The sequence below is a fragment of the Coregonus clupeaformis genome, chromosome 19 (assembly GCF_020615455.1).
Source record: "Coregonus clupeaformis isolate EN_2021a chromosome 19, ASM2061545v1, whole genome shotgun sequence".
Classification (NCBI taxonomy): domain Eukaryota; kingdom Metazoa; phylum Chordata; class Actinopteri; order Salmoniformes; family Salmonidae; genus Coregonus; species Coregonus clupeaformis.
The window spans coordinates 11,185,489-11,201,028 of NC_059210.1; the positions used below are offsets into that span (position 1 = coordinate 11,185,489).

Consider the following 15,540-nt stretch of genomic DNA (forward strand, 5'->3'; position numbering starts at 1 on the left):
GATGTCCATTTACGCATGAGGAGATTACCATCAATGAAGTATGCCATGTTTTTCTTCTTTAGCTGCGTCTTTTGAGACAACACTAGAAAAACATTTAGCCAGGCTAATGTCAACCTGTTGGTTAGCGATCAGCTGCTCACGAGTAACTGGTAACTGTATTGCTTCAGCAACAAGTTCCACATCCTTCTTCCTTTCTCTGGGCTGTTGGTCAGACTGCACCAGCTTACCAGAGGTAGCACCCGAACTATCCTCTGGGTCACACTCTCTGAATAGAATCGTGTCTGACAAATCTACCACTTCACCCACTTGTCGTGCTTGAGCACGTGTGACAGCACAAGCGGGGAACACATCTGGATAACCCTGTGCCAGCTCCTCGGAGAGAGACTGGTCACTTTTATCCAATACCTCCAATATGGGTATTACCTTTCCTCCGGCAATATCGTTGCCCATTATAAATGTCACACCTTTACTGGCAACATAGGACGTACGCCCACTCTGAACAATCCACTGACTAACTCAGAGTGTATCGTTCACAAAGTGCAATGGCACTGGGACGAAACCCATTTCAATTCCTTGTACTAACACACTGGAACCACAATATGTATTACTGGACAAGGGCAACACATCAGCTAGTATGAACGACTGCGCCGCACCAGTATCTCTGAGGATTCTAACTGGACGCTGAGACGCTTCATCATCTGATATAGAAACAAACCCCTCAAAAATGAACGGTTCATAACTTTGTGATCTGGGACAGGGACTTTCAAACCACATTCACTATGAGGCTTCTGTCTTGATTTCGCCCTACAACCGGACTGAATCAGCCCAACACCCGTTGGCGGCCTGGCGTGCTGAGGCATCCCGGTTTGCGTTTTAGCAGAAAGCAATCATTAACTATATGTCCCACCTTATGACAATAGAAACAGTGACGCACATCTTTTGGGCGTGCTGGATGTACTGCTGGTCGACTAGGACTAGAAGTTAGCAACTCCGCAGCCCTGCTCTCCGTACGAGCCGAAAACACGCTCTTATGCGTCAACACAAACTCGTCTGCCAATACAGACGCTTCCGACAGTGAGGATACTTTCTGTTCGTTCAGATAAACTACAATGCGTTCCGGTAAACAATTTTAAACTCCTCTAACAAGATTAACTCCCGTAGAGAGTTAAAATCAGTTACCTTACTTGCACTGTGCCATTTGTCAAACAGATTTCCTTTGTCTCTAGCAAACTCCACATAAGTCTGAGTAGGAGACTTTTTATGAGACCTAAATCTCTGTCGATATGCCTCAGGAACAAGCTCATAGGCACGAAGAACAGTAGCTTTGACCACTTCATAATTCAAACTGTCTTCAAGAGGTAGCGCTGCCAGAACCTCTTGGGCTTTACCTGTCAGTTTACACTGAAGTAATAGGCACCATACCTCTTCGGGCCATTTCAATGCTACCGCTATACGTTCAAACACACTGAAATAGGAATCAACCTCTGACTCCCTAAACACAGGTACCAAGGTGATCTGTCTACTAATATCAAATGTAGCAGACGACACCGCTGGTGAGGCTGGCTCACTAGCAGGCATAGTATGAGCAGAGACTAACCTCGCTGTTTCTGCCTCTAGTTCCATTTTACGCATCTCCAGTTCCATCTTACGCGTCTCCAGTTCTTGATCAAGCCTACGCGTCTCCAGTTCCATCTTACGCGTCTCCTGTTCTGCCTCTAGCTTACGCGTCTCCTGTTCTATCTCTAGCTTACGCGTCTCCTGTTCTATCTTACGCGTCTCCTGTTCTGCCTCTAGTTCCATTTTACGCATCTCCAGCTTGTCTTGCCTGATTTGTGCCCGCTCTTCCGCCTCTATTTGGAGCCGTGTCGAGCGGACATCCATCCTGGCATCACTGTCAGTCAGTGGGGAGAGTGGGTCATAACGGGGCAATGTGGCTGGAGCCTTAGCCTCGTCCTCAGACACTGATGGGCTTACAGGAACAGCAACCACATCCCCTACAGGAGCAGCAGACTCAGGCGGCGGTAACTCAAGCACTCGCTCGTTTAACAATATCGCTAACACTACTTCCCTAACTTCTGCTTTCACTAAACCCCTCGGTATGGGTACAGAAAAGTGGTCAGCCAAAGCCTGTAGATCCACTCTCACGGCAATTATCAAAAACCTCCCACGTAGGGTTTTCCAAAAATGCCTCCAACTCAAAAGTAGCCATCCTACTAGCAACACGAGCCGTCGACTACTGAACACACACAAAAAAAAACAGGTAGTTACAGCTGCCAAGCTCAACACTGAACCAGACACTAACTAATTTACATGAGCAGCATGGGATAGATAGGATCCCAGACGAGCCCCCCACTTTATGTTACGAACCCCGTGGCTCTAAACATCTAGGGTGGATGGACATGAGACCCGTAACATAAATTCATGTAAATTATAAGTGTGGCATGGAATAGTGAGAACAAATAAGACACAACTACCATGAACTACCGTCAAACACAAAGTGTTTATTTATGAACACACGGTAAGGGTTTGGGAAAAAGGGCTGAGCAGGACCCAAGAAATGAAACAATAGTGTAAAACCCCTAAACTGATCTAGCCTGCCTGAAGAACCGCTAGGCTACTGCTACCATACAAAAATACAGTGGGTGGTCCGCTCAGGTCTAACTGGTGTTTATAGACAGATTTCTTCCTACGGGTAATGTACGCCCAAGGGCAACTAGCTTAAACCCCCTTTCCCAAAAAAACACACAAAGCTACTAAACAGGGTAATCAGCAACTTAGCGAGTACACAACACACAGGACACCACCGTGTCCATACTCACATATGGGAAAAGTCTCTCTCTCTCAACAAACACAAGTCTGGTTTTTATAAAATGGGATGTGTGATTGAACAAACGAATAACAGGTGGTGCAATTAACAGGAATGTTCACTGATTGGTCCAATCAGCAGACACCTCAACGACCACCAATCAGGAACATACAGGACACCTGTGATTAGGGCAGAAAGAGTAGGAACACACAAAAACACAGGATACCTGTATCCGTAACACAAGCTCTAAACCCAACAATGCAGTAATCAATAACAATGTAATACTAAAAACAACACAACGTAGAACAAGAACGCACAACAAATAAAAATAAGAAATAAGAAGAACATGATAAAGTAATAAATAAGCTGTATACAGGGTCAGTTCAATACCATATTTACAATGTGCAGGGATACTGGAGTGATAGAGGTAGATATGTAGAGGGGTAAGGTGACTAGGCATCAGGATATACAGTTGAAGTCGGAAGTTTACATACACTTAGGTTGGAGTCATTAAAACTTGTTTTTCAACCACTCCACAAATTTCTTGTTAACAAACTATAGTTTTGGCAAGTTGGTTAGGACATCTACTTTGTGCATGACACAAGTAATTTTTCCAACAATTGTTTACAGACAGATTATTTCAATGTAGTTTGCGTTCACTAAATTGACTGCCTTTAAACAGCTTGGAAAATTCCAGAAAATTATGTCTTTAGAAGCTTCTGATAGGCTAATTGACATCATTTGAGTCAATTGTAGGTGTACCTGTGGATGTACTTCAAGGCCTACCTTCAAACTCAGTGCCTCTTTGCTTGACATCATGGGAAAATCAAAATAAATCAGCCAAGACCTCAGAAAAAAATCCTTGGGAGCAATTTCCAAACGCCTGAAGGTACGACGTTCATCTGTACAAACAATAGTACGCAAGTATAAACACCATGGGACCACGCAGCCGTCATACCGCTCAGGAAGGAGACGCGTTCTGTCTCCTAGAGATGAACGTACTTTGGTGCGAAAAGTGCAAATCAATCCCAGAACAACAGCAAAGGACCTTGTGAAGATGCTGGAGGAAACTGGTACAAAAGTATCTATATCCACAGTAAAATGAGTCCTATATCGACATAACTTGAAAGGCCGCTCAGCAAGGAAGAAGCCACTGCTCCAAAACCGCCATAAAAAAGCCAGACTACAGTTGCAACTGCACATGGGGACAAAGATTGTACTTTTTGGAGAAATGTCCTCTGGTCTGATGAAACAAAAATAAAACTGTTTGGCCATAATGACCATCGTTATCTTTGGAGGAAAAAGGGGGTGCTTGCAAGCCAAAGAACACCATCACAACCGTGAAGCACGGGGGTGGAAGCATCATGCTGTGGGGGTGCTTTGCTGCAGGAGGGACTGGTGCACTTCACAAAATAGATGGCATCATGAGGAAGGAAAATAATGTGGATATATTGAAGCAACATCTCAAGACATCAGTCAGGAAGTTAAAGCTTGGTCGCAAATGGTCTTCCAAATGGACAATGACCCCAAGCATATGTATGTAAACTTCTGACCCACTGGGAATGTGATGAAATAAATAAAAGCTGAAATAAATCATTCTCTCTACTATTATTCTGACATTTCACATTCTTAAAATAAAGTGGTGATCCTAACTGACCTAAAACAGGGAATTATTACTAGGATTAAATGTCATGAATTGTGAAAAACTGAGTTTAAATGTATTTGGCTAAGGTGTATGTAAACTTCCGACTTCAACTGTATAATAAACAGAGTAGCAGCAGTGTAAATGATGATTGTATGTGAGTGGGTTTGTACGACTGTGCGCGTGTGAGTGGACCTTAGTAATTTGGACACCGAGGAACATGAAGCTCTCGACCCGCTCCACTGCAGACCGGTCGATATGGATGGGGGCATGCTCACCCCCCCCCCAGAGGTTGTTGCTCTGGCACTGACCTCCTCCCTATAGGCTGTCTCATCGTTGCCGGTGATCAGGCCTACCACCGTCATGTCATCAGCAAACTTGATGATAGTGTTGGAGTCGTGCTTGGCCTCGCAGTCATGGGTGAACAGGGAGTACAGGAGGGGACTAAGCACACACCCCTGTGGGGCCCCATGTTGAGGGTCAGCGTGGCGGAGGTGATGTTGCCTACCCTCACCACCTGGGGTCGGCCCGTCAGGAAGTCCAGGATTCAGTTGAAGAGGGAGGTGTTTAGTCCCAGGGTCCTAAGCTTGGTGACGAGCTTGGAGGGTACAATGGTGTTGGACGCTGAGCTGTAGTCAATCAACAGCATTCTCACATAGATATTCCTCTTATCTAGGTGGGTGAGGGCAGTATAGAGTGCAATTGAGATTGCGTCTTCTATGGATCTGTTGGGGCGGAATGGAATGGCATCAAACACCTGGAAACCATATGCTTGATGTATTTGATACCATTCCACTAATTCCGCTCCAGCCGTTACCATGAGCCCGTCCTCCCCAATTAAGGTGCCACCAACCTCCTGTGGACTGAAGCCCCTGCAACATGCTGCAGGCATCAGAGCCTGTAAAATATGTAAACAGTATTGATGTTGTTGTCTGATGTGCACAAACCAGGACAGAACATGGCCTGAACTGCATTACTAACTGTTCAACAACCACCAATCAAAAGCTGTGTGCCCTCCTGCACTAGCCTCATAGGCTATGGCTGCGTTTAGACATGCAGCCCAATTCTGATATGTTTTCCACTAGTTGGTCTTTTGACCAATCACAACAGATCTTTCACGTCAGATTTTTTTCAGAGCTGATCTGATTGGTCAAAAGACCAACGAGTGAAATAAAGATCAGAATTGGGCTGCCTGTGTGTGCCACAGTCATAGACACACACAACAGCTGCTAAATCGCAAACCTGTGTGTGTGTGTGTGTGTGTGTGTGTGTGTGTGTGTGTGTGTGTGTGTGTGTGTGTGTGTGTGTGTTTTGTCAGAGTGAAAAGAGCATCCCACCGTGTGAGATAAACATGGAGGTTCCAATAGAAAGCTTTTCAGAGGGATGTTCCTATTTCTTTATATCTCCACTTACTATTTGGCTTCTCTTCTCCTCCAGTTTTCTGCTCCTAGATTCATGTTTGTATACATGTACTCAGCACAGCAGTTGAACTCCTGAAGGCCCCATTCTATTTGTTTATCAACACACAGCCAAGTGATTTGTGGGCACTGACAGATGTTTTTTTTAAAACATTTTTATGTTAACAAGCCAGTTTTAGATAAGGTCATGGTGATTTCTTACCTTTTGTGGAGCTTCCTTCCAAAGCAAATGTGACAACAAGCACAACAGCATCAATTGTTGGATAGGATGGTGAAAGAGAATAATCTTTAATGCACGCAGGAAGTATTTGTCATTTTAAATCATCACTGTGCATGTTTATTTAGTTAAAATGTTAATTGATTTTAATCATTTTTTTTCCCTGAGCCTCTTTTGGCCATTGACATGCTCAGTCTGATGTGAGGACCTTAGGAACCAAATGAGAAGATATTGGCCATGTTCGAGAGGATCAAAACCGTAATGTACCATGGGTAAATTGTGACTGACTGACTGACTGATCTACAAATAATAATGAGTAGTTATTTATGATGCAAGGTTCTTTGTAGATCAGTAAGTCGGCAGTCGCTTGCGCTATTGGCTGCAATGTCGAACAACTCATTTACATACGGAGCCCTGATTGGCTGATAGGATTGTCTAGAGCCCACCCCCTTATCCAGATGAACGGTCATTGGTCTATTTATTATAATCAGATCCGATTGTGACGTCATGATCTGGGCCAAAAACTCCCTCCCATCTGAACAGGCTGAAATTCCAGGCATTTCTTTCAAACAGCTCTTACACTAAAAGGGTATAATCGTCATTTTCACAATTTCACAGTGTTATTTCGACCTCATAGTGTGGAAATATATATATTTTTTAAACAGGAAATCACGTCTTTAACTGCACTGCCCCTTTAACTAAGGACAGCAGAATATGGGATATATGGTTCACGATGGCCAGGATATCACCAGACCTTACATGCAGTGTAGAATAACTATGTGGCCTTATGTGATCTGTTTTTGAATCAGGACATTGCAAAATGCACATAGACATTTATTCATTTAGTGTATATTTGATTTATACAGGTAGCCTAGATACCATTGAGATAAAAGTTATATTGTAGTGACCTAGCGACTTCATCAAGCGGTTTGGACCCCCTGGCGTAATGGTTAAGGAATTGGCTTGCTAGTCACTGGATCTGGATTCAAGTCCCGGTTGGGGCTACCCCCAGAATTCACAACAATTTATTTAAGCAATAAGGCCTGAGGGGTGTGGTATATTTGCCAATACCACGGCTAAGGGCTGTTCGACACGAAGCGGAATTCCTGGATATAGCTGAGGTATATTGACCATATTATAAATTGGGTGTTTCAAGCCCTGAATGCTGATTGACTGATAGCTGTGGTATACCAGACTGTATAACACAGGTATGACAAAGCACTTATTTTTACTGCTCTAATTACGTTGGTAAACAGTTTATAATAGCAATAAGGCACCTTGGGGGGTTGTGATATATGGCCAATATAGCACGGCTAAGGGCTGTATCCAGGCACTCCGCATTGCGTCATCCATAACAACAGCCGTGGTATATTGACCATATACCACACCCCTTCGGGCCTTACTGCTTAATTATACCACAAACCTTTCGAGGTGCCTTATTGCTATTATAAACTGGTTATCAACATTGACGACATCAATGTTCGGCAATTATGCATTTTCATCTACTCATACCTCCCAGTCAGTTTACCTAAACGCTTCAATGAATTCTTCCAGGTTAATTCTGAAATCCATCTATATAACACAAGACACTGTGATAACCTTCACCCTCCCCACGAAAGCACCTCACATAGTCAATTGCCAAAACCTCATCATCCCTCAATAACTTCAAGCGAAGACTGGGGGTCAGCCTGATGAACCAAACTACTCTGTAATCTCCTCCATATAGCCCAACTCTCACACACTCATATCCACACATGCACACACACATTTAAACAAAACATATACTGTTTATTTATTTTTGTGATTGCTGATCGGTTAATTTGTACATTTATGAATAATGGGTTTTGTTATCTGTTTACATTTTTTTTTTTTTTTTTTTGGTGTGGTTTTTATATAAGCCTTGGGCTTCCAAGCTGCACACCGTTTATTATTGATTTGTTTTTATCTGTTTGTTGTTTATCGCTTATTTTCTTTGGTGCAAATAAGTTAAACCTTAAACCTTAATAGAACAGTAAACAAGTATATCTGCGTCATACCCGTGGTATATTGTCTGATATACACACAGCTGAAATGCTGTTTCAGCCAATCAGCATCCAGGATCAAAACGACCCTGTGTATAATGTGCTACAACATCTGGAAAATACAGTAGAAGTACAGTAAGCTACTGTACTACAGCTGCAACCTCTCTCCACTAGACTTCTGTGTGCAACAGTCTGGGAACGACTTTACCACAGCCACACAGCTGTGACAGCTCTACAGACGAATACACCCCCCCAATAAACTTTACACCACACACTCATACACATAAACAAACTTACTTTCAAACAATTTACTTAAATACCGTTTGTTAGAAAACTATGCACAAATTCGTAGTTTTTTTGTAAAGGCACGTTTAGGCTACAGTTTTTTTTGTGTTTTTTTTACTCACTCCGCAGACTGCAGCAGAGCAGCGTTACATGAGGTCAGACAGACAGCCGACCAACTGGAACAGCTCTTGATATCAGCCTCCCTGTCTGTAGAGCAGTGCCTCCAACGCAGTTGATCTGACCAATTAAATACCAGAAGACTATTTCAGCGGGAGGGGTCTTCGATACGTAGACTCTTTTTATTTGCTATGCCCTTTATTACACTTGGCAGGTAGACAACAAAAGTCAACTGCTACCTCTGAAGGACATTGTTGACTTTCTCCTGGGCACAATAGAGTTAAAAACTCACCACGATTAGGCCGATTGGATTGAAATCAGCCACTAAAGAGGCAACATGTCTGGGATCAAGAGTTCAGTGAATTTGCTGAGGGTTGCAGTCAGGTCGCAGATCGTCTCCAAAGCCGCCCTGTCACACAAGCCTGCGAAGCACCACATATCCGCTGGCGTAAGTACATGCAGCAGGTTGCTGCGCACTTTCCCTTTCCTCAATGCTCCCAGCAGCGCGCGTAAAAGCCTGTCCATCCCAAATCCATTAGATTTCTGTCGATATGAAGCATGATTTTGCAGCATTATAAGATTATATCAAAGTAATATGGGTTAATGTAAAGAGGGTGATATTAATAACTGACAATGACAGCTCTCACACTGGTAGGCTATAGGGTCATGGCTAGAAAAGCTACAGCTTTTGTCAAATTAAGGTCAAACGTTTATTTTTGTTGCATTTTAGCTAACCCTACCCCGAACCTTTTTATTTACCCTTAACCAAATTATCCTAACCTGCTACGTTAATTCTCCTAACCTGCTATGAAAAGGCAAATCTAACAAAAGCTATATCCCATCTAGTGAAAACCAGCCTGGTCTATAGGGGAAGTGCGGATAACGTCATTAGCACTTTAAATTCCTTCACGTAGACTAGTAAGTAGTCTGTTGCATGCATGGATAATTCAAGTCCTTTATTTTTATGTGTGTTTGACATTTGTTTTATGTATTTGGTATCGGATAATTAAGCTACTCACATTTTCTGCCTTATAGGCTAGCTCATGTGCATGGAGCCTACTTGAGATTGTGCCAATAATGTGACCTTGTAGGACTTTGCCAAATATAGTCAAACTGTGCCCAATTTGATTTAAATCTACAGGGAAGGATACTGATAGAAATGGCTCACCCCTGTTTAAAGAAAAATTTGAGTTATCTCATCAAGGGTGAATTCAGAACAACTGGGACACTTTTTGCATTTCCGTCTTCTGTAACCTCTTCAAACATCTATCCAACATATTGGCCCAACACATTATATGTTTCTGAAATCCTCAAGATGTTTCCTAATCACACACACACACACAAAATGTTGATATCATATTCACAGGAGGCATGACACACCCATTTGTGTACACTGAGTCAAAACCATATTTTCAACTTGCATTTGGTGGACTGGGACAGCAGGTTAGATAAACTGGGACACCCTTATAGTACTAATGGTACCCCAATGGCAATTCAATACAACTGTATGTGATTAGGAAACATCTTGAGGATTTCAGAAACATATCATGTGTTGGGCCAATATGTTGGATAGATGTCTGAAGAGGCTACAGAAGATGGAAAAATCTAAAAGTGTCCCACTTTTTCTGAATTCACTCAAATAAGAGTACTAATAAGAGTACTAATAACAGTACTACAAGGAAAAATGAACAGGATATAGTACTACAAGAAGTAGAGCACAGTACAGGTGGTCCCTAATGTAAACTGGATATATTTCCTCCTTTGGAAATGCCTATAAGACTTTAACTACTCCATGCTGTGCTACTTTAACTACTCCATGCTGTGCTACTTTAGCTACTCCATGCTGTGCTACTTTAGCTACTCCATGCTGTGCTACTTTAGCTACTCCATGCTGTGCTACTTTAGCTACTCCATGCTGTGCTACTTTAGCTACTCCATGCTGTGCTACTTTAGCTACTCCATGCTGTGCTACTTTAGCTACTCCATGCTGTGCTACTTTAGCTACTCCATGCTGTGTTACTTTAGCTACTCCATGCTGTGCTACTTTAGCTAGCTATGATTGGTAAAGCGGGACAACCAAAATGACTGAATTACAATTTAAACATAATATTGAAACATAATATTGAAACATCCCATATGGAAAAGTAATATATGGCAATATATGTATATTACTTATATGTTTTATATGGGCAGATATGGTGGAAACATATGCTTATATGTTTATTACATACAGTGGGGGAAAAAAGTATTTAGTCAGCCACCAATTGTGCAAGTTCTCCCACTTAAAAAGATGAGAGAGGCCTGTAATTTTCATCATAGGTACAAGTCAACTATGACAGACAAATTGAGAAAAAAAATCAAGAAAATCACATTGTAGGATTTTTTATGAATTTATTTGCAAATTATGGTGGAAAATAAGTATTTGGTCACCTACAAACAAGCAAGATTTCTGGCTCTCACAGACCTGTAACTTCTTCTTTAAGAGGCTGCTCTGTCCTCCACTCGTTACCTGTATTAATGGCACCTGTTTGAACTTGTTATCAGTATAAAAGACACCTGTCCACAACCTCAAACAGTCACACTCCAAACTCCACTATGGCCAAGACCAAAGAGCTGTCAAAGGACACCAGAAACAAAATTGTAGACCTGCACCTAGCTGGGAAGACTGAATCTGCAATAGGTAAGCAGCTTGGTTTGAAGAAATCAACTGTGGGAGCAATTATTAGGAAATGGAAGACATACAAGACCACTGATAATCTCCCTCGATCTGGGGCTCCACGCAAGATCTCACCCCGTGGGGTCAAATTGATCACAAGAACGGTGGGCAAAAATCCCAGAACCACACGGGGGGACCTAGTGAATGACCTGCAGAGAGCTGGGACCAAAGTAACAAAGCCTACCATCAGTAACACACTACGCCGCCAGGGACACAAATCCTGCAGTGCCAGACGTGTCCCCCTGCTTAAGCCAGTACATGTCCAGGCCTGTCTGAAGTTTGCTAGAGTGCATTTGGATGATCTAGAAGAGGATTGGGAGAATGTCATATGGTCAGATGAAACCAAAATAGAACTTTTTGGTAAAAACTCAACTCGTCGTGTTTGGAGGACAAAGAATGCTGAGTTGCATCCAAAGAACACCATACCTACTGTGAAGCATGGGGGTGGAAACATCCTGCTTTGGGGATGTTTTTCTGCAAAGGGACCAGGACAACTGATCCGTGTAAAGGAAAGAATGAATGGTGCCATATATCGTGAGATTTTTAGTGAAAACCTCCTTCCATCAGCAAGGGCATTGAAGATGAAATGTGGCTGGGTCTTTCAGCATGACAATGATCCCAAACACACCGCCCGGGCAACGAAGGAGTGGCTTCGTAAGAAGCATTTCAAGGTCCTGGAGTGGCCTAGCCAGTCTCCAGATCTCAACCCCATAGAAAATCGTTGGAGGGAGTTGAATGTCTGTGTTGCCCAGCGACAGCCCCAAAACATCACTGCTCTAGAGGAGATCTGCATGGAGGAATGGGCCAAAATACCAGCAACAGTGTGTGAAAACCTTGTGAAGACTTACAAGAAACGTTTGACCTGTGTCATTGCCAACAAAGGGTATATAACAAAGTATTGAGAAACTTTTGTTATTGACCAAATACTTATTTTCCACCATAATTTTCAAATAAATTCATTAAAAATCCTACAATGTGATTTTCTGGATTTTTTTTCCTCATTTTGTCTGTCATAGTTGACGTGTACCTATGATGAAAATTACAGGCCTCTCTCATCTTTTTAAGTGGGGGAACTTGCACAATTGGTGGCTGACTAAATACTTTTTTCCCCCACTGTATATGTCAAAATATATGTGACCTTATATGCTTATATATGTGTGACACACAGTATTCAAATGTTTATTACATGTATGCCTCTTACATGCCACAATACATGTTAACAATATGTGTTAACATATTTTTTACGGGAGCATTATTTCAGTGATACTTGTAGTCATGGTAATAAAACAGAATAAACAACAAAACACAAAAAACTTCACCATTAATGCCCTATTTGCAATGATTAATTTGTAAATTCATTTAAGGCATAGTTCACTTTTTTACACCTTATAGTCAGTCAGATGGTTCCTTACCCTGAAAGTAGTCCATGGGCCAGGAGAAACTGTCATCCATGATTTAGAGTTGTTTAAATAGCCACTAATAACATTGAGGTGTATTTGGCCATAAACATTTAACTTTGACTAATTGCCCCCATCAACCCCATAGTTTTTTTGTTAGCCATCAATTTATTGATTAAAAAATAAATAAAAAGAAACCTGTTATGGGGTATTCATTTTTAATGGGATACTGAGAGCTTTCAAGATTTAGGTCATTTTTCTACTTACTCAGAGTCAGATGAATTGATGAATACATTTTTATGTCTATTGAAACATAATATTGAAACATCATATTTTCAAGATCAAATAATTGTAGGCCTAAACATAATGTCATGGTGTTGTTTTCATCCAGGAACAAGCCATTGCATTGACAGCCTTTTTTGTCACCATCCTGGGACCGTCTGGTTATGTCCTCGCTCACATGGAGGACTACAAGCACCACTCCTAAGTGGACCTGTCCTGACTGTCCTCCGATCCACTTGACCGGTGCATTACTCCAGATGGCATCTCCTGAAGTCTCCTAAACCCTTTATATGAAGGATGATTATATTAATGAATGTACCAATAAATGAATGTCCCAATACTATGACTGTCTCATCTTCTGATCTAAACCATCACACACATGCACATTTAAAGCACATACTGTACACTATATATACGGAAGTATGTGGACACCCCTTCAAATGAGTGGATTTGACTATTTCACCCACACCCGTTGCTGACAGGTGTATAAAATCGAGCAGACAGCCATGCAATTTCCATAGACAAACATTGGCAGTAGAATGGCCTTACTGAAGAGCTCAGTTACTTTCAACGTGGCACCGTCTAGGAGCAACAACGGCTCAGCTGCGAAGTGGTAGGCCACACAAGCTCACAGAACGGGACCACCGGGTGCTGAAGCGCGTAGCGCATAAAAATTGTCTGTCCTTGGTTGCATCACTCACTACCGAGTTCCAAACTGCCTCTGGAAGCAATGTCAGCACAAGAACTGTTCGTCGAGAGCTTAATGAAATGGGTTTCCATGATCGAGCAGCCGCACACAAGCATAAGATCACCATGCGCAATGCCAAGCGTCGGTTGGAGTGGTGTAAAGCTCGCCGCCATTGGACTCTGGAGCAGTGGAAACGCGTTCTCTGGAGTGATGAATCACGCTTCACCATCTGGCAGTCCGACGGACAAATCTGGGTTTGGCAGATGCCAGGAGAATGCTACCTGCCCCAATGCATAGTGCCAACTGTGAAGTTTGGTGGAGGAGGAATAATGGTCTGGGGCTGTTTTGTATGGTTTGGGCTAGGCCCCTTAGTTCCAGTGAAGGGAAATCGTAACGCTACAGTAAACAGTGACATTCTAGACGATTCTGTGCTTCCATCTTTGTGGCAACAGTTTGGGGAAGGCCCTTTCCTGTTCAGCATGCCCCGTGAACAAAACGTGGTCCATACAGAAAGGGTTTGTTGAGATCGGTGTGGAAGAACTGATTGTCCTGCACAGAGCCCTGACCTCAACCACATCAAACACCTTTGGGATTACCGTATTTTCCGCACTATAAGGCGCACTTAAAAGCCTTTAATTTTCTCCAAAAACGACAGTGCGCCTTATAATCCGGAGCGCCTTATATATGGATCAATTGGTTAATTGGTTGATCCATGCTGGTTGTACACGCCGCTCAAGGCGCTCTGTCAAAATGTTTCAGTATGAAAAACCAATAAAAACAATTTAATAATAATGAAATGTTTCAGTACGACTGCTAAACTACAAAGCCGCACCGCTTGCAGCATTACGGCTACCGTTGTCAGTAAACACTGGTACTGTGCTTACTCACAGTCCCACACCACTTGTCTGTGTATAAAGACCCCAAAATGGCAGCTTTCAAGAGACACGCTTACGACGCAGAGTTCAAGCTCAAGGCTGTCGGTCACGCAGTAGAATATGGGAATAGAGCAGCAGCGAGAGAATTCAACATTAATGAATCAATGGGCTGATATATCAGTCTCAACTGTGGTCCAAGCTTTCACGAAGGCAGGAATAATCTCTAAACTGCCAGGCAACAGCAGCGACACTGACTCGGATAATGACGAGAGGGAGCCGGGCAGGTTGGATGCCGTAGTCGCCCAACTGTTCAATTCGGACACTGAAGAAGAATTCGAGGGATTCGTGGACGGGGAATGAACTGAAAAAGTGAGCTTTACGTGTTATACGTAACTGAACAATGTTGAGTTATGCACTAACGTTTGATTTAGTGGTATCAGACTGTTTCTTTTACTACGTGTTTACTGAATCAGGGAAAAGTTCCCCTCCACGTTTGGGAGAAGAGTGAGCAAGGCTGGGAGATATTGTTAATATGCACATTAACGTTTGAACAACGTTACCATGGGAGTGAACGGAGTTGTCAGAACGCTTAATCCAGGCTCTGTCGTAGCTGGCCGCGACCGGGAGACCCATGGGGCGGCGCACAATTGGCCCAGCGTCGTCCAGGGTAGGGGAGGGAATTGCCGGCAGGGATGTAGCTCAGTTGGTAGAGCATGGTGTTTGCAACACCAGGGCTGTGGGTTCAATTCCCATGGGGGTATAAAAATAATGTATGCACTAACTGTAAATCGCTCTGGATAAGAGCGTCTGCTAAATGACTAAAATGTAAAATGTAAATGTTAATAAAGTTTGACTTTATCTGACTGTTTTGTTGACATTCCCTTTAGCACAGCTCCATCTAGTGGATGCATAACGCAACCCCAGACAATCGTTTGACTATTTTCTATTCTATGCGCCTTATAATCCGGTGCGCCCTATATATGAAAACAGTTCTAAAATAAACCAGTCATTGAAGGTGCGCCTTATAATCCGGTGCGCCTTATAGTGCGGAAAATACGGTAATTGGAACACTGACT

At 42.7% G+C, this 15,540-nt stretch overlaps 1 protein-coding gene across 1 annotated transcript; it reads left to right on the forward strand.

Annotated features, from left to right (window-relative positions):
• Window positions 1-8,696: 8,696 nt before the first annotated feature.
• LOC121531283 (cytochrome c oxidase subunit 8B, mitochondrial) lies at window positions 8,697-13,244 on the forward strand. Its single transcript, XM_041836522.2, has 2 exons — window positions 8,697-8,954; window positions 13,011-13,244. Exons 1-2 carry the CDS (start codon window positions 8,844-8,846, stop codon window positions 13,104-13,106), a joined length of 207 nt encoding a protein of 68 aa, XP_041692456.1. The 5' UTR covers window positions 8,697-8,843; the 3' UTR covers window positions 13,107-13,244.
• The last annotated feature ends 2,296 nt before the right edge of the window (window positions 13,245-15,540 follow it).